The sequence below is a fragment of the Heptranchias perlo genome, chromosome 10, assembly GCF_035084215.1.
Source record: "Heptranchias perlo isolate sHepPer1 chromosome 10, sHepPer1.hap1, whole genome shotgun sequence".
Taxonomy (NCBI): domain Eukaryota; kingdom Metazoa; phylum Chordata; class Chondrichthyes; order Hexanchiformes; family Hexanchidae; genus Heptranchias; species Heptranchias perlo.
The window spans coordinates 20,046,504-20,070,725 of NC_090334.1; the positions used below are offsets into that span (position 1 = coordinate 20,046,504).

Here is a 24,222-nt window from a genome sequence, read left to right on the forward strand (position 1 = left end):
AATCATTGTATTTTATATCCTGCTGTTTTTCTTTCATTAGGTTTGTTGATTTTATTCGATTCAACCTAATACTTTAAACAAATAGCCCTAAAACACATTCCCAGTCCATTTCTGAACACTGTAACCTCCAAAACAAGAAATAAGAAGTGCAACAATTAAACTCGGGCATTTTCTTTTATCAAACTGTAAAAAGATAAACTGTACACATCTGAAGTTAAAAAATGAAGATAATGAGATTAACAATTTCATTGCAAAAAAAAGGTACAGTAGTAAGAATCACTGATAAAACTCCACCACAAGGAAATAAAAACACCAATTAAGTTTGGCCTTGCTGGATGAGACCGAGGGTTTGCTGGGCTGAAAGATGAAGTGCCAGAAAGTCGTTGAGCTCGCTAGTCCCGGGGATGCCTGCCAGTCATACTCCATTCTCCTTGTCTAGAGGGGGGAGGGGTGTGGATGTGGACCGAGTGCCAGTAGCCAGAGGTATAAGCACTCCGACCCAGGTGGAGGACAAGCTGAGGTTGTGCCTCCCTCCGAGTGCCACGTTTACAGTTACCTCCGGCCACTAGAGTAGGGGAAAGCACGGACTGAGATTCGGAGGGAAGCTTTGGGCCCAAACCATCCCGTGTTCTCCCAAACTGCAGGATATTGTGCAGCGGCCCACATGGGAATGAAAGCGGAGGTTGGAAGTAAGAAGGGAAGAGAAAGAGGTCAAGAAGGTAAAAAGGAGCCATGACGACAAACTCACAGCTCCAGTAAAAAGTCTACTAGATGGGACTGCACACCATAGATTTGTGAGCAGTATTTGGAAATTGCAAATAATTGTACGAGCCTGAAGGTCTCACTGCACTGCTCTGTACAGAGCTTCGGGTAAACAGAATCATACAGCGCAGAAGGAGGCCATTTGGCCCATTGTGCCTGTGCCAGCTCTTTGAAAGAGCTATCCAATTAGTCCCATTCCCCCTGCTCTTTCCCTATAGCCCTCCAAATTTCTCCTTTTCAAGTAAATACCTAATTCCCTTTGAAAGTTACTATTGAATCTGCTTCCACCACCCTTTCAGGTAGAGAATTCCAGATCATAACAATTCACTGCATAAAAAAAAATTCTCCTCATCTTCTCTGGTTCTTTTGCCAATTATCTTAAATGAGTGTTATTTGGATACCAACCCCCACCCTGCCAGTGGAAATAGTTTCTCCCTATCTACTCTATCAAAACAGCTAAGACTTAAGAAAGAATATTTGCTGGTCTCAGCCAGGGTACCTGTGGTGGGCACTACAATCGGCCTGAGGTACGAAAGAGGGGAATAAACCGTCCAATGCTGATCACTATCTAGTAACAGCTTCTGGGGCGTGTGTGCACGTGGTCAGCAGGCAGCATAGGCTAGGTTGCCCTCCGCACTCAGATAGTCCGCCAGTCTAGCCTCATAAATGAATAATGGCCAATCGGGCAAGGTACTAAAAGGCAACTGCCACCTGAGCAACCCTGTGAGATGGTTTGTCTTCAGGCGGGGGGAACAGAGTAAAACAAAATGTCTGAGGTTTCCTGTCATTCTCTGCTCTGTGCCTTTCTTTCTCATATGTTGTCTTTGCATTGCTTCGGGGACGTGTGGAGACTATCAACAAACTTTTTAAAACCTGGCAGAAAGTTGGAGAGAAAAAAATGTCTTGTGTTTCTGCGCTATTAGTATAAAACAGGCACGCTCGCTGCTGTGTGTTTCTTTTCCAGCTTTTATCTTTTCGAATGAGATGCTACTTTGGGAGCATGTGGAGACTATCAACAAACATTTAAAACCCCAGCCAGAGTAAAATGCCTTATAAAGGGTGGTGGAAGCAGATTCAATAGTAACTTTCAAAAGGAAATTGGATAAATACTTAAAAAGGAGAAATTTGCAGAGCTGTGGGGAAAGAGCAGGGAGTGGAACTAAATTGCTAGCTCTTACAAAGAGCCGGCACAGGCACAATGGGCCGAATGGCCTCCTTCCGTGCTGTACGATTCCATGATTCTAAGGGGACAATCTTCATCAAATATATGCAGAAACCAAACTGCCCAATAACAAGCTGAAAATGACAAGTGGCCGATAAAACTGTTGGAGCTACAATAGTTCAATGTGTCTGCTTCATTCAACCTCGATGAAGCAAGACAGTAATGAGCACAGAAATTTAAGGTAATCACCAAAAGAATTAAAGGGGAGGTAGGCAAAAAAATTATTTAAACAGAGGCTGATTAGAACGTGGACTTCTCTGCCAGAAACCACTGATGAAGCAGAGCCCATAAATTATTTTTAAAAAGAATTGGTTGCTTGAAAAAGTGAATATTAAAGGGCAAGGGGAATGAGCGGCAGAGTGGGATTAGCAGAAAACTGTAGAAGAACACCAACGCAGACTCGATTGGCCAAACGGCCCGTCTCTGTGCTATAACAGTCAGAAAAGCACTGTAGCACCATCTCTTTTAGGGGAAGGGCAGTGGTATATTTTTCTTCTCTTTCTCCACCCCCAGAACTCTTACCACCATTAGTCTTCCTCCAGTCAGGAAGATGAGATGGTCTGGGCAATTTACAGTTGGTATCAATTCCTGCTTTCTTATAAATAAGGAGTTTCAACTGAAGTATGTGCAGGTATGGAGGAGTCAAGGTGTATTCATTTCCCACACATTACACTGGGTCGCTGGGTCAAAATCCTGGAACTCCCTTCCTAACAGCACTGTGGGAGAACCTTCACCACACGGACTGCAGAGGTTCAAGAAGGCGGCTCACCACCACCTTCTCAAGGGCAATTTGGGATGGGCAATAAATGCTGGCCTCGCCAGTGACGCCCACATCCCATGAACGAATAAAAAAAAACACCCCTTGCTGTCACACGGATCATATAATAGCTTCACGAGAGCGACGGAGATTCACCCAATCCAAGTTGCACTGACAGAGTAGTCAAGCCTCTAGACTTCAGGTTGTGAGTTACGTCTTTAACTCCTTGAGCTATTGGATCAGGTACGACATTATGGCTGGCCATTCTGAACTTAACTTACACTGTACCCTGTAATCACAATATTAACTGTTCCGAGGACGCCACAATGTTTACCTCAGTCAGGACTCTACTGTTGAATAATGGTGTTAATTATTGCACGCACAAACAAAATTGACAATCTGTACAATTGGCCATTTTGACTTCAATATTTCTCGCCGTGCCTGAAACAGATTTTTCTCACATAAATAAATGTTAGCACTAACACTTAATGTAATGTCAATGTACTCAGGGCCATTGGAATTACACTGGGAAAGAAACTGGAATTCTCCAGCACAGGTCTTCTGCTTACATTAGGGAGCAGTGTCGACTCGCCAACAATTTGTTTGATGGACACAGTGTTAGAGAAGGAGCCTGATATCCCATGATAAGCACAGTTCCTTTTAAATTTCCTCCCTCTCCTCCTCAATGCACTGACTCATGCCAAGGGTTTCTCAGGTGCCAGCTGCCAGCTTCCCAACCTCTTTTGTATGTGAGGCCAACCAATGCCTGTTGGCAAGCTATTCACTGCAGGCAGCTTCACAATCGAGCCTAATGCCGTGCTCACCTGACATCCACATGTGCAGCTCCAGTAGAGGTCGCTGGTTAGCCATCAGGTGTGGGAATCCTGGCCCAACGGGGGAGGAGGTTTAAAGAATAGCACTCTACAGAATGTAGCATGCTGAGTCAGTGCAAGGGCGCACACATCTACCTCAGCCATGCCATCAGCGAAGAGTGGTGACCAGGAAGTACAAGCTGACAGACAAGCCACGCCTGGGCCTGCCTGCAAACCTTTAGGAGGGCTCAAAACAGCAGTGTCACAGCTGGAGAAATGGGAGAGGAGAGAAACCAATAATGACTTGGGATGATATGTTTTTTTAAATGGACGGAAAAAAGCTCTGACCAACGCAAAGGAAACTGCCCATTTGCCAGTACCATAAATGCCCTTTGCCCTCGATCATTGAAGATTGAAGACAATAAAGAGTTGGTGTTTTGCCCCTCCCCCATTTTATTGAACAATATACATGGTAGTGGCCATTTTCTTTCTCCACACCACCGCCCCCCCCCTCCCCACACCTATTTCACACATGGGCCTCCCTCTGCCACGTAGCATCTGAAGCCAAAGACAGCAGATAGGAATCACACTCTGAACCTTTGCCAATGCAAGTCTGAAGTCAGCTGCCAGGCAGTGTGTGAGAGCACTCCTTTCAATTCACCCTCCCTCCCTGAGCACAATCATTCAGCCCCTGCTCGGTACTTTACCCAAGTGATGCTGCCGAGATTAGCAACTCGCCACAGTGCGGGAGCACGGGCACCAGCTCACATCCCGCCACTCCCAGCGCACTGCGGTTGGCAGATGATCCCTACAGCAACGGAAAAATCTATGCTAGCAAAATCCCAGAATTCTAAGGAGGGCACTGCCAGCGTTCTATTAAATGGTATTAGCAAAATTCAGGGTCACACGGGCATCTCTAAGCATGGCACAGAAATCAATTCACTGGCAAAAAAACAAATAAACTTGTATGGTAACGGTACAAATTCGCAATATCATGTACACGCACAGCGGACATTTCAAACTTAAGTCAAGTACATTTATAAACTATACTGGGAAAGGGGCGGACTCTAGAAAGGAACCATCTACCCTCCAGCCTTATCATAGTCCTCACAGCAACAGGATGGCTGCAAGTGAGGCTCTCCACCAGATATCGAACAGACATGCAAACCACATACATCAACAACATGCAACCAACAGTTACGCTGTCACTCGATAGAGCTACGATGCAATGAAATCATTGGACACCAGTTCTGGTGTCGCAGTCGTGGGTACGGTCAGCAAAACCCCCTCCTCCTCTTGCACAATTGCCTATAAACAGCCGCAGTAATCGTCAGCATGCATTATAAACAGGGGCAGCGAGAAGAAAAGACTGTACCAGGTCGAGGAAACTCAACTCACCTTTTCTGCCTGAACTGCTGGGCCCTGAGGGCTTATCGGTTACTGAACCTACAAAATAAAAAAGATTAACTTTTACATATATATATATATATATAGCCGACCAAACAGCACAGTGACAAACAATAAGGGGCCATCCATGGTCTTCACCCAAATACAGATTGTACTCTGAAGAGGAGGGAGTTAATACTTCATGTCGGCACTATTGTATATAAAATCATTTTTGTTTCCACTTTGGAGAGACGCTAACAATCATAAAACAAAGACTGTTCTCTGGAGTCCACCAGTGCAAATCCAAGGCCGTATTAAAAAAGAGATGATAAATATGGACAGCCCCCAGCTATGTGTACAACAACATGTAATAGAGAGCAAACCACTTGTTCACAGAAGACACTTAATCCATCAGTTAAACTCTTTCAGCACCAGCAGCTTTGCTTTGTACTCATCCACATTTTCCACTGTTTCAGGATCTGTTTGCTTTTTCCATTCCCATGTTGGTTCATTTCTCTCGCGTTGACAATCCCTCACCGCCCTTCCCCAGCGGGGCAACAGGGGTACGGTCTGCGTCACACTTTTCTATAATCATTGCCCTTGTTGATTTGTGAGCAGCCAGCAGGAGGCGTATACTTAAAAGGCAGCCCACGGGAATATCTCCCATCCATTTGGGCCTCCGTTCAGTGTCCAATAACTAACAGAAATAAATAAAAGTGAGGGACAGAGACTCCTGGGATTCAATCTTGTGTCCATCCAGCCAACACTCTGCTACCTGTTTTAAAGTATGACATCTTATGTATATCTAGTCATTGTCTGTATTACTTACAGCAACATCCGAAGAAATGTTCTTCTTTCCTTTAGATTCTGCTCTGTGCCACACACCATTTCACAACTGGGAGAGTAGGGTCAATCAGCTGTTCTCAGATCCCTGCCAACGTCATTCTTGAGCTCACCAGCACACTGCGGACTAGTGGCGCAGTTCAACTTTTATTTCCTCCCTCCCTTCCAGCGGGATCTTCCTTCCGCTAGACGGACCCGTTGAGCTTGGAAACTAACCGCATGCGTGATCACGATAGGGGAAGAGGTTTGGAGGAAGAACCCAAGTCCTATCACTCCTTAATGCAGCAATTATGAAAATAATTTCATGTAGCACACTTGTAAAGTGGGACAAATTTTTCGTACAACAAAACAACATTTCAGAATAGCCTCTGAGGGGATCATAGAGCACAGAGGGAGGCCATTCGGCCCATCATGCCTGTGCTGGGTTTCTGAAAGAGCTACCAATTAGTCCCACTTCCCTACTCTTTCCCCATAGTCCTGCCAATTTTTCATTTTTAAGTATATATTCAATTCCCTTTTGAAAGTTACTACTGAGTCTGCTTCCACCACCCTTTCAGGCAGTGTATTCCGGATCATAATAACTCACTGGGTAAAAAAACTTTCTCCTCATCTCCCCCTGGCTTTTTGGCCAATTATCTTGAACCTGTGTCCTCTGGTTACCAACCCTCCTGCCAGTGGGAAAGAGTTTCTCCCTATCTACGCTATCAAAACCCTTCATAATTTTGAACACCTCTTTTAAATCTCCCTTTAACCATCTCTGCTCTAAGGCGAACAATCCCAGCTTCTCTAGTCTCTCCACATAACTGAATTCTGAGCAGAGTATTTTGTACATTCACCTTTTTTTCATTAATCGCACAGCATCACAAAATTGGTTCCTCAGAGCATCTGTAACCATCTGTTACTGTGCAACTTTAAAACGTACTGAAAGAGTTTAACTGTTGGAAACTGTAGTCGGCCTTCAATGGTACACAAGGTTGAAAAACACACCAGAGAACATATGCAGGTGAAAGTTAAAATCTTTACAGTATGACTGATGGTAATAACAAACGTCTTGTGAAAATGAACACTTTCATCCTGAATTCAGCCTGTCCTGAGTTTACCGAGACAGAACACAAACACACACACAAACGACCATTACTACTCGAAGAAGTGAAGCTATTGCAGGAAACGCTCCAGCAAATGCACAGTACCTGAACACACAGGTGTTTGATTTTTAACCGAAGATCCACTCACGGGTTTCCCATCAGGAGTAACACACCAACAGTACCCTGTGAACGTGTGGCACTGGACCTGTTCAGCCAAAGAGAAAAAATTGCATCATTTAGTTACTGCGCCAACAAGTTTGTACCTTGCCCACTTTGTGCACATGGAGAAGGAAACAAACTTCAAACTGAAGATCAGCCTGGCAGCACAGCAGTTGAGCTGATCCACTGGTACTCAAAGCTTGGCCCAGGGGCCATTCGTGGCCCACTCCCCTTTCACCTATGACGCTCAGTAATCCTGCTGCTCTGCCTGGATATGGGATGTCCCCAGAGCTGACATTCAGTGCAAGAGATTGCTGCTAGCGACGTTTGCCTTAATCTGTCAGCCAGCACGTTTAATGAAAAGAAAGACTTTGCATTTATATAGCGCCTTTCACTACCTTAGGACATCCCAAAGTGCTTTACGGTCAATGAAGTACTTTTGAAGTGTAGTCACTATTATAATGTAGGAAACGTAACAGCCTGGTCCTGTAAGCAGCAATGTGATAATGACCAAATAATCTGTTTTAGTGATGTTGGTTGAGGGATAAATTTTGGCCAGGTCACCGGGGAGAACGCCCCTGCTCTACTTCAAAATAATGCCATGGGATCTTTCATGTCCACCTGAGAAGGCAGATGGGGCCTCGGTTTAATGTCTCATCTGAAAGACAGCACCTCCAACAATGCAGCACTCCCTCACTATTGCACTGAAGTGCCAGCCTAGATTTTGTCCCCGGGGTCGGGCTTGAACCCAGGACCTTCTGACTTGAAGACGAGAGTGCTACAACTGGGCCACAACTGACACTTTAATTAATGCTTTAATTTGGTTTCAACATTAACTTGGAATAAATTTCTAAAAACAGAAGTCTCTGCCTTAGAAATTCTATGAGGATCCCCTAAGTTTATGCACTGAATAGCTGAGTCATACAGACCAGGAAAGAGCCACGTTCTATCCTCAGACTCTGTTTAGTTAGCTGCTCTGAGCCGGGCCATGGGTAGGGTGCCTCAAGGCCCCTGGGTTAGAGAAGGGGAGAGAGAAAAATGAACAGGGTTCCTATACTTGATTGGTATCCAGAAACTCCTGCTGGAAGTACAAGCATTTGGACATTGGTGAGGATGGGATTGGCCCGAGATGTCCCCTTTGTCAAGGCTTGCTTATGAATGATGTCACTTGAGTGAGGTACTGGTGGGTGGTCGGTGCCCAAGGAAGCACAGCCCAGCGGGGAACCACAGCCCAGCAGGGAACCACAGCCCAGCGGGGAACCACAGCCCAGCGGGGAACCACAGCCCAGCGGGGAACCACAGCCCAGCGGGGAACCACAGCCCAGTGGGCAACAACAGCCCAGCGGGGAACCACAGCCCAGTGGGCAACAACAGCCCAGCGGGGAACCACAGCCCAGCGGGGAGCCACAGCCCAGCGGGGAGCCACAGCCCAGCGGGGAACCACAGCCCAGCGGGGAACCACAGCCCAGTGGGCAACAACAGCCCAGCAGGGAACCACGGCCCAATGGGCAACAACAGCCCAGCAGGGAGCCACAGCCCAGCGGGGAACCACAGCCCAGCGGGCAACAACAGCCCAGCAGGGAGCCACAGCCCAGCGGGGAACCACAGCCCAGCGGGCAACAACAGCCCAGCGGGGAACCACAGCCCAGCAGGGAACAACAGCCCAGCGGGGAACCACAGCCCAGCAGGGAACCACAGCCCAGCGGAGAACCACAGCCCAGCAGGGAACCACAGCCCAGCAGGGAACCACAGCCCAGCGGAGAACCACAGCCCAGTGGGCAACAACAGCCCAGCAGGGAGCCACAGCCCAGCGGAGAACCACAGCCCAGTGGGCAACAACAGCCCAGCAGGGAGCCACAGCCCAGCAGGGAGCCACAGCCCAGCGGAGAACCACAGCCCAGTGGGCAACAACAGCCCAGCAGGGAACAACAGCCCAGCAGGGAACCACAGCCCAGCGGGGAATCAACAGCTTCAGAAGAGATGGGGAGAAAATTGTCGAGAAACAAAAAGGAAAACAAACCTTTAGTAAATCGTGGCCTTAAACAGAGAAATAATATATAAATGGAAAGAAAACAACCATTTAAACAAAAAGGATCTCTCTCTAACCATTTCAAAGCTTTATCATAAAACAGTAGCAGTTCTCCCACATCATTACTCTTGATGAGTCAAAGGTTTATGTCAAGTAGCATTACTGGAACACAGACTTATCAGCAATAGGAGCAGCCTGGGAGACTGGGAGCATCTGGAAGTGTGCCCGGGGCCTGGCACTACTGGGATAGGATTCCAGTACCTAGCAGTATTTTGAGGGGAGGGTCCCAGAGGCTGAGAGCACCGGGGAGGGTGGTCTCAGGGTCTGGGAACATTGGGACTGATTCTAGGATCAGGGAACACTGGGAATGCAGGCTAGGCATTTGTGAGTACCAGCGGGTGAGGAGGAAAGAGAGTCTGAGGATGAGAATTCTGGGGACCAGCACGACTGGGGCGAGAGTTTCAAAGCACTAGAGGGGGGCCGGAGTCTGACAGATTGAGGGCATTTGGATCTGGCAGTACTGGGAGAGAAGGGGAGTTGGGGAGCAGGGTGTAACAGCCTTGGCCCATTTTGAACCATCAAACCCCAATCTCCCACTTCATTCCCATTTGTCAGTCTTCTCCTTCAGCCTGTCCGCAGCCCCTATTGCACCCTCAGGTTTCCCACCACCATCACTTTCCCCGTTGTCAGCCAATTCTTGTGGCCAAAATTCCTCAGGGATTCTGCCAGTCTCCTACTGTAAATCCAGCAAGAGACCGACAGAACCCCCGGAAAACAGCAGAAACCTGGTTGTAGTGGGTCTGCGCCATTTGAGCTTCTGACTTGCCTCATAAGGGGCAGAACCTCTCCCTTCTTACAAGCAATCATGGTCAGAGGTAAGAGACAATGTGAAGCCAGAAGAAAAGGCTTACACAAATGCAATGAAAAGTGGTAATCTAGCGGACTGGGAGAGCTATAAAAAGCAACAAAGGGATACAAAGAAAGATGCAAAAGGAGAATATGAAAATAACTTGCAAGAAATATGAAAGCTAACAATAAAAGCCTTAAGAGAACGAGAGTGGTAAAGGAGAATGTGGGCTCATTAAAGACAGGTGCAGGTGAGACTATAATGAAGAATGAGGAAATGGGAGACTTGTTAAATTGGTACTTTGTATCCAATTTCATAGTGGGCAAAGAGGACAAGATACCAGCATTACTCAGAAATAAGTCAAGGGGAGGAACTTAATATAAGTTTAAAAATTGATAATGGAGAAAATGGTGGGACTTAAGAGAGACAAAACTCCAGGACCTGATAGTTTCCAATCCAGGGTATTAAAAGAAATAGGTGAGGAGATTATTGAAGCATTAGTCATCACTTTCCAAAGCTCTCTAGATTCAGGAATTGTACCTGTGGATTGAAAAATTGCAAATGTCACTCTTTTATTTAAGAAGAGAGGGAGGGAGAAACCAGCTAACTAGGAACCTGTCAGTTTAATAACAAATGTGGGGAAGCGACTGGAATCTATCATCAGAGACAGTGATTGAACACTTGGACAAGTATCAGCTGATCAAGGAGTCAGTAATGAGGTGACTAGTGTGGTGGACAGGGGAGTATCTATGGATGTTGTCTATATGGACCTCCAGAAAGCATTAGATAAGGTTCCACACAAGAGATTATTATGAAAAATGAACGCACACAGAATGGAGATAACCTTGTGTCTTAGGTCGGTATTTGGTTGGGAGGTAGGAGACAGAGAGTGGAAATAAAGGGTTCATTCTGTGATTGGAGGGAAGTAACAAGTGGTGTTCCCTAGGGATGTGTCCTGGGGTCTCAGCTTTTCACCATATATATTAATGACTTGGATGAAGGATAGAGAGTTTGCATATCGAAGTTTGCAGATGGCACTAAGTTAGGAGATACAGGGGGTTAAATTGGATAACCACCGAAACCAGGCGCGGGGGTCGCGGTGCGTGATTAACCCGCACCTGGTCGTTGAGATGCAGGCAGCACGTAACATTTGTGCTGCCTGCGGTTTTATGATTGCTGCGTGCAGCCAGGCCTACCTGCGCTGTTGAGTGCTGCTCACCAGCAGTGGGCCCAGATATTGCGAGTGGCTAGCACCACTTAAAGGCAGCCTGCACCTTTTATTTGCAAAATATAAGATACGGGTCTGCATGGAGTCTAAATGGAGATCAGACATCGCACACATAAAACGCAGATGCAGGTCTGTCCCTGTGTTTACAAACTGTTGAGTTATGTTAAAACAATGAATAAAGATTGCGCACTACTAAATCCCACATCCTCCAATCTGCATGCCAGACCTCACCAATCTGCTGATCTGAGTCTGTACCAGGCCTGTGAGAGTGCGTGCACCAAGGTTCTCTGATGATGCACTAGAGGCCTTGGTGCAAGAGGTGGACAGAAGGAGGGGCATCCTATATCCACAGGGGGGCAAGAAGCCCTCCAGACATATGCTCCACAGGCAGTGGGAGGCAGTAGGGGACGAAGTCAATGCCAGGTGCGTAGCACCATGAACATGGATGCATTGCAGGAAGAAGTTCAATGCTTTCACATGAGTGGTCAAGGTGAGTGAGGTCAACTGTCCAGTGGCATCACCCAGCAACTGCACCACTAGCCGCATCCACTGCTCCACGCACTACACCCCCCCATCACCCACATACCAACAAACTCTTTCAATCAGTACTCAACTCTGCCAATCAAGAGCTTTCTCTCAACCTCACACATTACCACAGTTGCAAGCCACACACCCACAACTCACAGGTCACATACACTGGTAGTTATTCAACCATGACAGGCACATCACCCAAACATCTTGCAGGACACTCACCGACACACACCCGCTTTCTTGCAGGAGAAGGTGGCGCATTGCAGGAGGCAGCAAGTGGCAGTGGCTCCATGGAACATGAACCTGCTGTCCTCTCTCAGGGTGACAGCATTCCTATCCCACCCCTGCCACTCTGCCAGTGCCCTTGTTGTTGCCTGACAGATAGCCAGCCCACTCCCTGTAGAGTATTGAAACTTTATTATAGGAACATAGGAAGATAGGAACAGGAGAAGGCCATTTAGCCCCTCAAGCCTGTTCCGCTATTCAATGAGATCATAGTTGATCTGTGACCTAAACTCCATATACTCGCCTTAACCCCCTATCCCTTAATACCTTTGGTTAACAAAAATCTATCAATCTCAGATTTAAAATTAACAATTGAGCTAGCATCAACTGCCATTGCAGAAGAGCGTTCCAAACTTCTACCACTCTTTGAGTGTGGACGTGTTTCCTAACTTCACTCCTGCAAGTCCTGGCTCTAATTTTTAGGCTATGTCCCATAGTCCTAGTATTCAAGTATAGGAGACCTCCAAAAACAGGTAGCCAGAAGCAATAATCCAGCAACTAACCTGTAACTCCTGCATGATCCCTTTAAATAGCGCTGATGGGGGATCCTCCATGCTGTTTACGACCTGTTCAGCTGTGCGAGGTTAAGACAGTGCATCAGCTGGAGCGCTGAGTTCCAAAATTGCATCTGTCCCTTTAAATCAGCGTTTCACACTGATCTACCGCATATTCTCCCTACTTTACATGGTGCCAGCATTTGTTATCTGTGCGTGCGCAAACGCCTAGAAGTGTGCGCGTGCATTCCAGGTGCCATTTTAGGTCCTTAGGAGGCCGTGTAGCACCTACAAAACAGGCGCTACGAGGCCCAATTTACAGCACACAGTAAGTTGTGTGGATGGGAGCGGAAAGTTAGAAAGGGACATAAACTAAGTGAGTGGGCAGATGAACTTCAATGTGGAGAAGTGCTAGATCATCCATTTTAGATCTGAGAAAGACAAATTGGAATATTTTCTTACTGGTGAGAGATTAGAAGCTGTGGAGGAGCAAAGGGATTTAGGTGTCCATAAACATAAATCACCAAAAGCTATTGCAAATCTAAAGTAATCTAAAGGCTAATGGAATGTTGGCCTTTATCTCAAGGGGGTTTCGAATTCAAAAGTGAAGAAATGATGCTTCAGTTATTCAGAGCCTTGGTCAGACCCCTCCTAGAGCACTGCGTTCAGTTTCAGGCACCGAACCTCAGGAAGGATATATTAACCTTGGATGGAGTACAGCAGAGATTCACCAGAATGACACCAGGATTTAAAAGGTTAAATTATGAAGACAGGTTGCATAAACTTGGTTTGTGTTCCCTTGAGATTAGAAGGATGAGGGGTGATCTAATCGAAGAGTTTAAAATGATAACGGGATTCAATAGGATAGATACAGAAAAACTATTTCCTCTGGTAGGGCAACCCAGAACAAGGGGACAGCATCTTACAATTAGAGCTCAGAGTGAAATCAGGAAGACTTTTTCACACAAACGGTAGTGGAAATCTGGGACTCTCTCTAGAACAGCCCCTTTGCCTTACAGTATGGAATTGCTGGGTTCAGTTTATGCTGGTATTTTGTTTGCCCATGTTTGGGATACTGGAAGTCACCCTGCACCTATCTGTAAAATACTTGGAACTAGTAGGTGGCAAATGATTGCACACCCAATACAAATATATGTTTTCCATGACAAAAATTGCAGACACACGATTGCAGACTGAACTGACGGAACTGTTAAACTGGTTTAATTTTAGCAACCCTTGAACTGCCAGTGTAAGTTCCAGACCTCATCCATGGAATATGAGGATATCGATAACATGTGAAGGAAGGCCAGAGAACAAATAAATCTGGTGCTGGAATCCTGCAGCTACAGATCAATGATTACAGTTACACCAGTAACAGTGTCAGTCTAGTTTGAATTTAACCAAATGTAATGCCCACTTCTCAGCTAGAGAGACGATTGGGAGGGAGGGGGGCTACAATTGGCCTCAGCGTCCCTTAATTAGTGATTAATTAAGGGACAGTGAGCACATGGCAGTTTATAGAATCATACAGCACAGAAGGAGGCCATTCGGCCAATCGTGCCTGTGCCGGCTCTTTGAAAGAGCTATCCAATTAGTCCCACTCCCCTCCTCTTTCCCTGCAGCCCTGCAAATTTTTCCTCTTCAATATTTATCCAATGCCCTTTTGAAAGTCACTATTGAATCTGCTTCTACCACCCTTTCAGGCAGTGCATTCCAGATCTTTACTGCTATCCAGTGACCCTTTCAGGAAGGCACATGTGTGGTCAAAGTCGGGTTCAACTGTGATGCCCCAGATAGTTAAATAACCTTGGAGCAGAGACGGTTAAAGGGAGATTTAATAGAGGTGTTCGAAATTATGAGAGGTTTTGATCGAGTAGCTAGGGAGGGATTGTTTCCACTGGCAGAAGGGTCGGTAACCAGAGGATGCAGAGTTACGGTAATTGGCAAAACAGCCAGAGGTGAGATGAGGAGAAACTGTTTTATGCAGCGAGTTGTTATGATCTGGAATGCACTGCCTGAAAGGGTGGTGGAAGCAGATTCAATAGTGACTTTCAAAAGGGCATTGGATAAATACTGAAGGGGAAAAATTTGCAGGGCTGCGGGGAAAGAGGAGGGGAGTGGGACTAATTGGATAGCTCTTTAAAAGAGCCGGCACAGGCACGATGGGCCGAATGGCCTCCTTCTGTGCTGTATGATTCTATAAACTGCCATGTGCTCACTGTCCAGATTCCACACATGAAAAGTGGCCACTGGGATAAAGTACTGGAGGGGCCATCAGTGGAACCAAACCCCAGCACCAGACACCGCCTACAGGGGAGGATGGGACAAAAGTGGGGGGGTGGGTGGATGGAGTGGGGGGGGAGCACAAGCATCATTTTAACAAAAGGCAGCGACAGAGATGCAAGTCCACACTTACACTTAAGACATTCAACTGCGCAAAGTCCACGGTTTGGGCTGAATTTTCAGGCCTCCTGCCTGGCGGAAACAGGGCAGTAGCGATCTGAAAACGGACTGCCAAGAAGTGACCGCCCCATTGTCGCCGGCGTCATGTTGCCGGGGTGCTCCGAGCAGCCGCCTGAGGGGGATGGCCAGCTGATTAAAATAATTAAATCAGGATCCTGTGATGTCAATAGGACCCCGGATGGAACAAAGAGACACCAGTGGGACCACAGTTTCTATTCAAAATCACCTGCTTTACAAGACAGAATGTTCCAATGACGGTGCCCTTCTAAACATGTGCAGGATAATAAATCCTTACACACTGCTCCATGTATATCTACAGATTATGAATATGTAGGTTATGAGAGAGCCAGGTTAGATATTGGGCATCTACACATTTTTCTCTGGTGGTTGCTGAAGAATATAGGTTAGTTTTTAGTGTCATGGGACCAGGGATTCTTTTCATTATTACAGCAATAACCTGTTAAGATCATTTCCTGTTTATGTTCAACAGTTTATCTGCCATTGAAGAGTTTCACTGTACCACGTCTATATTTTAAATATATCTCTGAGGGAGTCGGAAATTCAAAGGCCTACTGCAAAGTGTTATCTTCTTCTTGTCAGATTTAAATCAACTGGAAGATAGAAGGATTTCATTCCCATCGCTGGTCTGCAGTCCTCACTGGGTCCTGAGCAACTCTGAAGTGTTTCCTACATTTCTCAATTGGACACTGTTAACAAGGGAGCACTAAGCATTGATAAACCTAGTCACAGGTGGGCCTCTTACACTTGAGTCTGACATCTCTATATTCAGAGACACCTTTACCATTTTTGAGCAATGTGTAAATCTTGAGGGGAGTGCAAATGCCTGGGGTCCCTACACTTCTTAACAGCAAACAAAGGTATGAATAACAACTGAGGACTAGGATACTAGATGTTGCAGCAGGTTAGACAATGGTCTTTCTCATCTGGTACCTGGGTTCAAATCTAGCTCAAACTGATTGAATGAATGTCTCCTCTGCTAGTTATAAGAGCCCAACAAGAAAGAAGTTCCAGCAGCAACATTTCAGTTCCTCCTGAGCATAGATCCACAGCCAAAATCTTCTCCTAACTCGGCAAAGAGCGCCCACTGTTGAAAATGTAGAATGTTACACATGGTGCATCAGGGGAGCATCTTCTGCAGTTGGGACTGAGGCGCACTGTTGGGGCAAAGTAGAGGCAGCTTCCCTCTGCATCAAACAGTGCTATCCCTGATCTGGGAACGCTCGATACTCCCACTGGATGCCTGCAATAGGAAGTGTTTCATTTGCCAAAAGCTAACAACCTTCAACTTGAGCGCAAAAAAAATGTGGGAAATAAAATTAAGAGCTTTAGTCATTATTTGGGCCCTATGAGGCACACTCACAAACCTGGCCCTCACCAAATTTTAGCTGTCAAGTTATCATATTACTGGTGAATAAACTCTAGTCAAGTGACCCATTTTTGCATTTTGCAGAGGTGGAAATGCCCTAGGTGTAGTTTCATTGATTAGAATGTGTTGTAGTAACCACTTTGTAAAAGATGATCCAGGACAGAACATGAAACTGGATAAGAAGCTGGGGAACTCTTACCGTAAGAGTACTTGGGTAAGATGTGGTGTCAGAAATGGGGAAAGTGCTGAGTGGAGCACTGCAGGTCTATGTTTGGACTCCCCTTTCTTATCTGGCTGCAGAAATTTGCAGCCAGCACTAAAATAGGGAGACCAGTAGGGAAACAATGAACAATTTGCAGGAGGATTTAGCTCAGTTATTAATTGGGCAAACAGTAAATATAAGCTAATACTAGCAAAGGTAAAGTATTGGAGAATGGAATAAAAAAATGAGCAACATATGGAATAGAATTTGTACATGGCGATTTCGATTGGGAGCTGGAGTAACAGTGGACACGTCACGGATAAGCAGTTACAAAAGCAAATAAAGGAAATGGATGCCCAATGGCTGGACACTGGTTTTTCAACTCTGGCCCTCTGGGTTCAAATTCAACCCAGACTAATGGGAGGTAAGTGTCTGCTGGCTGGGAGTGCATGTGATGTGAATGTGGATAGTCTTAATGCAATTCCTAATGGGCAGTGGCCTGCATAGGACTGCTGTTATTGGAACTATGAAAAAAAATGTCACATTGGTGTAGTAGGGGTTGCTCATCTGATCTGGGAGTGCTTGATGATGACACTGAAATGTGAAAAGTTCCATTCTCCAGCACAAACATTTCTCCCTCAACACTAACAGCACATTTTTAAAAATATATATATTAAAAAATGGATTGCTGGCATGCATCACCATTGGAATATAGGTCCATAGAGGTTATGCTGAAGTCTTATAAAACATTGTTTGGGACACATTTGGAATACAGTGTATGATTTTGTTACTATGCTTCAATAGGGACATAAGTGCATTTGAAGCGTGCAGAGTAGAGCAACAAAGCAGGGCTTAAAGGGTTAAATCATGAGGCGAGGTTGCATAAACTTGGCTTGTATGCCCCTGAGTTTAGAAGGTCGAGAGATCTAATTGACGTGCTTGAAATGAAAAAAGGATTCAATAGGTAAATACAGAGAAACTATTTCCTCTGCTGAGGGAATTCAGAACAAAGGGGCACAATCTTAAAACAAGAGCTAGGCCTTTCAGGAGTGAAATCAGGAAACATTTTTTCACGCAAAGGGCAGTGGCAATCTGGAATTCTCTCCCCCAATAGGCTGTGAATGCTAGATCAATTGGAGCTTTCAAGGCTGAGATCAATAGATTTTTATTAGGTAAAGGTATCAAAGGATATGGATCAAAGTCAGGTAAACGGAGTTGAGGTACAGATCAACCAATAAATGACGGAACAGGCTCAAGGGGCTGAATGGCCTACTCCTGTTCCTATGTTTCTAAGACTGAAGTGTAACGGGGATGAAGCATTAGACATGCTTAAGCTCTATAGTCCAAGGATAAAACAGCAAAGGCCTTATCGAGGTACATAAAATATTAAAAGGCATAGGTAAGAGACAAATCCGCAATATTTCTTCGAGATCAGTCAGATCTAAAATTAAATTTGTGAAAAGTAAATTTAAAATAAATCTTAGAAAAAGTTTATTTAGTCGAACGGTGATCTATTTTTGGAGTGATCCGCTAGATAGTGGACTCAAAGCCATTAGGGGAGGTCAAAAATCGACTGGAGGCTGGGCCAGGTGAGTTTGAATACGAGAGGGCTGAGCTCCAATGAGCCAAATCACTTTTTTCTTATCCTTGATTTTTTTCTTACGTACTTGAGACTCTGGATAAACTCGTTCCTACTAATAGGATTAAGCCAGGGTTGCTTTTCAGAATAACGCACTGGAGGACATTTAGTACTTTGAAATATTGCAGATGAATGTTGTCATTTCTCAGAAGGATACAGTAAAAATACACAAAAAGCCTCGCTAGGATTTGAAAAGTATGAAAATGTTAGCTAAAAATGTCAGCTAATTGCACTAACAAATTAAGGTATCCAGTTTCACAATCTTGGATAAATACTGGCATGTTAACAATCTTCACTAACTACGAGCCAGTAGGACCAATGCCATTGTAAAATAATCTTAGAATTCTTTGTGCATTGATCGATGCCCATTTCCATGACAGCAGGATCAAACATACAAAGCTGAAAGATTTCAAGAGAAAAAGGATCTTTTCCATCGCTGGTACATTTAAGTTAACTCTTTTTGAGGCTTTATTAGTGTTTTGGTAGTAAAGCAAAATGGATCCTATTTTCTTTAAGCACAATAGCGCACCTGCTGTCTCCCAAGCCGATGTTACTGCTATTGAGCCCCGTGCCACATGTCACTCAACCCTACCTGGAATTGCTACATCTGAGAAATGGGTGCCAAGGTTTCAAAGAATGTTACAGCACAGAAACTGGCTATTTGGCCCATCAATTTTGCACCTGTCTTTTTCTCCACTTGAGCCACCTAGTCTAATCCCACTCTCCTGTTCACTCCCCATACCCTTTAATGTTTGTTTTTCGAGGAATTTCTAATTCCCTTTTAAAGCAATTTATGGACTCTGCTTCAACAATGCTTTGTGCCAGGGAATTCCACACTCTAACCACCCACTGTGTAACAATTTTTCTGGCCTCTGCTTTAATTCTTTTTGTGATTATCTTAAATTTCTGCCCTCTCCCTACAGTCTCACTGACCAATGGAAGCAATCAATCACTAGTTACTCTATCATAACACTTCAAAATCTTTTAGACTTCCACTTAATCTTCTCTGTTCCAGTGAAAAAAGCTCTAACTTCTTTAAATTTCTCTTCATAACTATAACTGCCTCTTCCCTGGTAACCTCCCAGTGAAGCTACAATGTATCTTCTCTATTGCTTTTCATCCTTTCTATAATAGGATGGCCAAAACTGTACATAGAACTACAACTGCATCCCTACAGTCTTGTACCAGTTCAACATTACCTCCTTGCTTTTGTACTCTGTGCTTCTAAATACAAAACCAAGGATTCTATTTCAAAACCTAATTACCAATATGCCTCCATTGGCAACAGGCAAGGACATAGGATGGTGCATAACACTGGTAACATAGTGGAGTGAACTGAAACTTCCTGTATCTCAATGCAGTCAGGACCACAACATTGATGATATGGGCCCAGGAAATGTGTGAAGTCTCGCATAGGTATGTCTGATTTCCCATAGAAAACTATTTATAAAATTTTCATTCACAACTTCACACAGCGAGCTGTTGTTTACTGAAACATGCTTATATGTTATATAGAGAGAGGAAAGAGGGCAGAGAGATTGTTGCAATTTCATCACTGCATCACCCATCATGTCAGTCACTAGACATTCTTTGTTATCATATTTTAAAAACTAGCAACAACAACAACATGCAGTTATACAGCACCTCTAACATGGTAAAACGTCCCAAGGCACTTCACAGGAGTGTAATCAAACAAAAAAATTGACACCAAGCCAAAGAAGAAGACATTAGGAGAGGTGACCAAAAGATTGGTCAAAGAGGTAGGTTTTAAAGAGAGTCTTAAAGGAGGAAGAGATATAGAGAGGGATGCAGAGAGGCTTAGGGAGGGAGTTCCAGAGCTTGGTAGGGTGAAGGAAGTCCGGAATTGGAGGAATGCAGAGGTTGGAGGAATGTAGGACTGGAGGAGTTTACAGAGATAGCGTCTACATCTTAAATGGTGTGACAACCCAGTGAGTCAGAGCCCACCCCAATGGGGGCAGCACCTGAACTCTGCTCTGTACCTCCTCATGTGGAGGGGTGGTGAGGGGAATCGAAGAGCTTTCAGTTGCTAAGAGCCTCCCAGCAGTTGGCTGAAGAGTGGCACTGGCAGCAGTCTGGGATCAGGTTGCCCATCTGCCCACCCAATCGGCCACGAGGGAATGTGCCCTGGAAGATCAGTACAGAGAACGCCAATGGGAAATAGGAGCGGTCTCATACTCAGAATAAATGCTGACAACCAATGCCATGAAGAGGTTTGGTGACACGTTGTGGTGAGTGCTGAAAAATTAAGATGCAAATAGTCAACATTTAGTTCCTGTTAAATAGCAAAAACATCCCTAGCAAGGAGTCTCTGCAGCTCACCCAGAATGCACTCCCGTGACACCTATTCCAATCGTTCCACCCTACTTCACGGTGCTGATGGATGGCTGATGCACTTCACATGCTGAATCGTGTAAGGAATCTCGCAGCAGGACATCGAACTGTGTTTAGGCCAAGATCAACATGGGTTGCATATTTCTCCCCGAGTATAAACTCATTCTTTTCGTGCTGCAGTGTGACGGAATAGACAGCAACCTTGTTTTTAAATGTAGCTCTTCTTAAAAACAAACTGTAATGCCTTGCTGATGCAGAACTGAAATTTCTGAGGCCTTGTCAACCTGCCATGTCTACAACAGCAATTCATTCCTCATAAAGTAAACTACCATTCACTCGTTGGCCATTGCTTTTCTTTCGAACGTGTTTGCAGCATGTTCGATTAAACACCCTGTTGGCAAACAATCCTTAGTGCCACAGCCCAGCACGAATTATGGCTCTTCCGAACTGTGCAGTCATGTTTTAGGCAATAATAACTGCAACGATATATAGTTATCGTGGTTTCATTTAACGTACCGGACCAGTGCCCCTCCCCCACCTCACCACAAAGGCATTTTAAGCACTGATTATTTTCTCACTAAATTGCTTCCTCTGCCCTGGTACTTCCACCAAAGCAACACTAGAAATGAGTTGTTACCACCTCAGTCAAAGTGCCCATCTTGCAGCCCTGTGGTTGTGGGATTCAGCCCCCGGGTGTTGGCGTGCATTCTAATTTGACAGCCGCACAAAAGGGAGCTTTTGTCAACTCTCGGCCGGCTGCTGAGGGGACCTGTGTCCCAGGTAAATCCGAAATGTTCACCAAACAACTTAATCTATGCTTCCCTCCACTGACCTGCTGAAGGGTGTTCCATGTTAAGGATGTAACCAACCTAGCAAAAGAAAAGGACACAAGAAGCAGAGCAGTAAGAGCAGCAGATGACGAGCGTGGAAGGCACAAACAGGAAAAAGAATCCACGGGGAAAGCTCTTGTACATATAAGGTAATAAGAGCCAGTTTGGCTCTGTTGGTAGTCCTCCCATCTCTGGGTTAGAAGGTTACAAGTTCAAACCCCATATCAGGGTGTGAGCTCATGATGCACACTGGCACCCCAGTACAGTACCGAGGAAGTTCCATTCTTCGAAGGATCTTGTCTGCCAAGTCAGGTGAATGTTAAAGATCACATGGAGCAATGTGAAGAGAAGGTGTCCGAGCCAGCATCACTCCTTCAACCAACATCACCAAACACAACAGAGATTAGCTGCACATTCATCACACTGCTGTTTGTGGGACCTTGCTTGTGCAGAATAGCTATGGGTTTTTCCTACATAACAGCAATCAATTCACTTCAAAGTAATTTATTGCATGAAGCACTTTGCTCAGAGAGTGGTAAGAATGTGGAACTTGCTACCACACGGAGTGATTGAGAATAGCGTAGATGCATTTAAGGGGAAGCTAGATAAGTACATGAGGGAGAAAGGAATAGAAGGATACATCGATAGGGTGAGATGAAGTAAATAGAGTGGGACGAGGCTCATGTGAAGCATAAACACCAGCATAGACCAGCCTGTTTCATGGCTGTAAATTCTATGTAAAGCGCTTATGGACTTTTTGTTGTGATAAGATGCTATATATGTATTGATATATTATTGATAGAAAAGGACACGTCCTAGCTGATAGCACATGCTAAATATCTCCACAAGTAAAGCTGTCCAGGTAACTCCTGAGCAGTGAAGCTCTGAGTGAATTATGGTCACGTCATTGATTATATCACGTGGTTGGCTCTCATACACATTCTATTTAGAAATATTTGTACTAATTTTTCAATTGGAGTAAAGCCATCATTTTTCTGACCTATACCTTATCAAAATCAGTTGATGTTTTGTGCTGTTAATAGAAACAAAATATTTTTTCATTTTTCTCCACTGGATTGATATATAAAACCAAAAAATTTATGGAGGCAGGAAGGGGTCAATAATCTCCCCAACGGAACTTCAACGGAGAGGGAAGACATAACTAAATAATATTAGGAAGCGGTTAAAGAAAACGCACACAGATCCACGGTAAGCACACAAGTAAAATGGGACTGTAGGCACCATAACTATTAATGGGGTGTGTCTGCTTCTTCACTGTCCCAGGGATACTCATTCACCATTACATTACCTGAGCAAATGAGCCATCCTCATTACATTCTGGAATGAAAACCGGTTCCTGCGGCTTTTTCGCCTGTTCCTGCGCTTGCTGTGCCCTTTCTGTCCGACACTTGGTTGGGCCTGCTTCTGAAAAAAGAGCCAGCAGATTTTTTGACCGTTGCATTTGCAGAAAATAATTATTAGCAATATATAAACCAAAACATATTGCACTTCATCAGGATCCTTTTTATATTGTTTTTTACAAACCACTTTTCCTAAAGATTATTTTGTTTCACCCCCCAATATAGAGGTATAGAGAGAACAGATTGTTGACGGAATGAGATTGTGAACAGCTTCGATTTAGGTTTACTTATTTTTGTTTTGATCCAGGATCTTGAACATGTTGGAGTTTGACTACAGCTTACATTAGCAGTTTGCTCAACCATTCAAAACACAGAGCAGAAGAGCATTGATATTTGCCTTATTGCACAGGCTCAGACACATTTCCCCGCCCTCTCGCACACCCATTCCTGTCAGTGAAGGCATTTGAGGCAACAAGTTAGGTTTTTTGAAGTGCTAGTTATATATCAAAGGCAATTATGTAATTTGACAACCTTTATCTGGTCAAATTTAGAGGACAAATGTGCGATTACATTAAATACACAACATGCAGCAAATCACAGATGGCACCATTTCCACTTGTGACTCAAATTCCCTGAGGAGTGGATGGTATATAGTCAACTAGAACAATGCACTTGAGTTAGAATCCACTCAAGGCACGAAAATCTCCATTTTGATGGCTTGAACTGTCCAAGGTGAAATAAATTCGTGCAAACTCAATCCAGTTCCTAGTCACCATGTGCCCAGCTCACCAAACACCTAGAATCCAGTAGTAATAGGCACTACCATAAATCTCACTTGGAAATGCCACCAGAATGAATAGTATGAGAAATGGAAATGTCACTCTGGCTGTATAAGGGGTAGTCTTCTGAGACACATTGTTGGGGAAAATAGAGGAGCATCAACTGTGCAACTGAGAGTGCTTGCTTCCGAGAATTGTAAAATAATCTGGACTTCCTACTAAGATTATTTTCCTGAGCGTTTTATCCAGAGTGGGGGGTGGGGAGGAATATTCTTTTGTTCCATAGCTCTACATTTTCCTCCTCCAATGCGGTCCAATTTGATTCCTTACATGGGTGTAAGAAGGTGTATCGTGTACAGATTTGTTTGAGCCATTGCAGCAGTGGCGACAAAATCAACGGGACGGATTCTGAGCATTGCTCGTTTCCTTGCTGGTGATGCCATTTTGTTTTTTTACACTGCTGCAGATATTAGTGGCATATAAAGCCATGCCCACAAAGTCCCAGGTATGATAGGCCAGGGAGGGCTGGAAGGCCGGTGTGCTTACAATCTTCAAGTTACTAATTACACCCTTGATTCAATATGCGAGAAGGATTTTCAATGGCTATGTGGATGATAATGAGGGTAACATGAAGACTGGATGAACAGCAAACTTCAGTGCTGTCACAAACTCAATTTTGTTGACTTGAAAAATTACATCCTATTGCATTAAATAGTGTCAAGAACTGAAAGGCTGACTCAACAGGCCAATAAATCAACATTCAATTAAA

General features: G+C 44.7%; 1 protein-coding gene across 3 annotated transcripts in view; it reads right to left on the reverse strand.

Annotated features, from left to right (window-relative positions):
* The window catches only part of smoc1 (SPARC related modular calcium binding 1), a 214,958-nt gene that overhangs the window by 169,869 nt on the left and 20,867 nt on the right, over window positions 1-24,222 (reverse strand). For 2 of the 3 annotated variants that reach the window (XM_067991283.1, XM_067991285.1), the window contains exons 3-5: window positions 22,623-22,738; window positions 6,973-7,072; window positions 4,952-4,999 (exon numbers count right to left, since the gene is read on the reverse strand). In XM_067991283.1, coding sequence (XP_067847384.1) covers window positions 4,952-4,999; window positions 6,973-7,072; window positions 22,623-22,738 — 264 coding nt within the window. The remainder of the gene's footprint in view (window positions 1-4,951; window positions 5,000-6,972; window positions 7,073-22,622; window positions 22,739-24,222) is intronic. The other variant, XM_067991284.1, reaches the window with a different exon arrangement.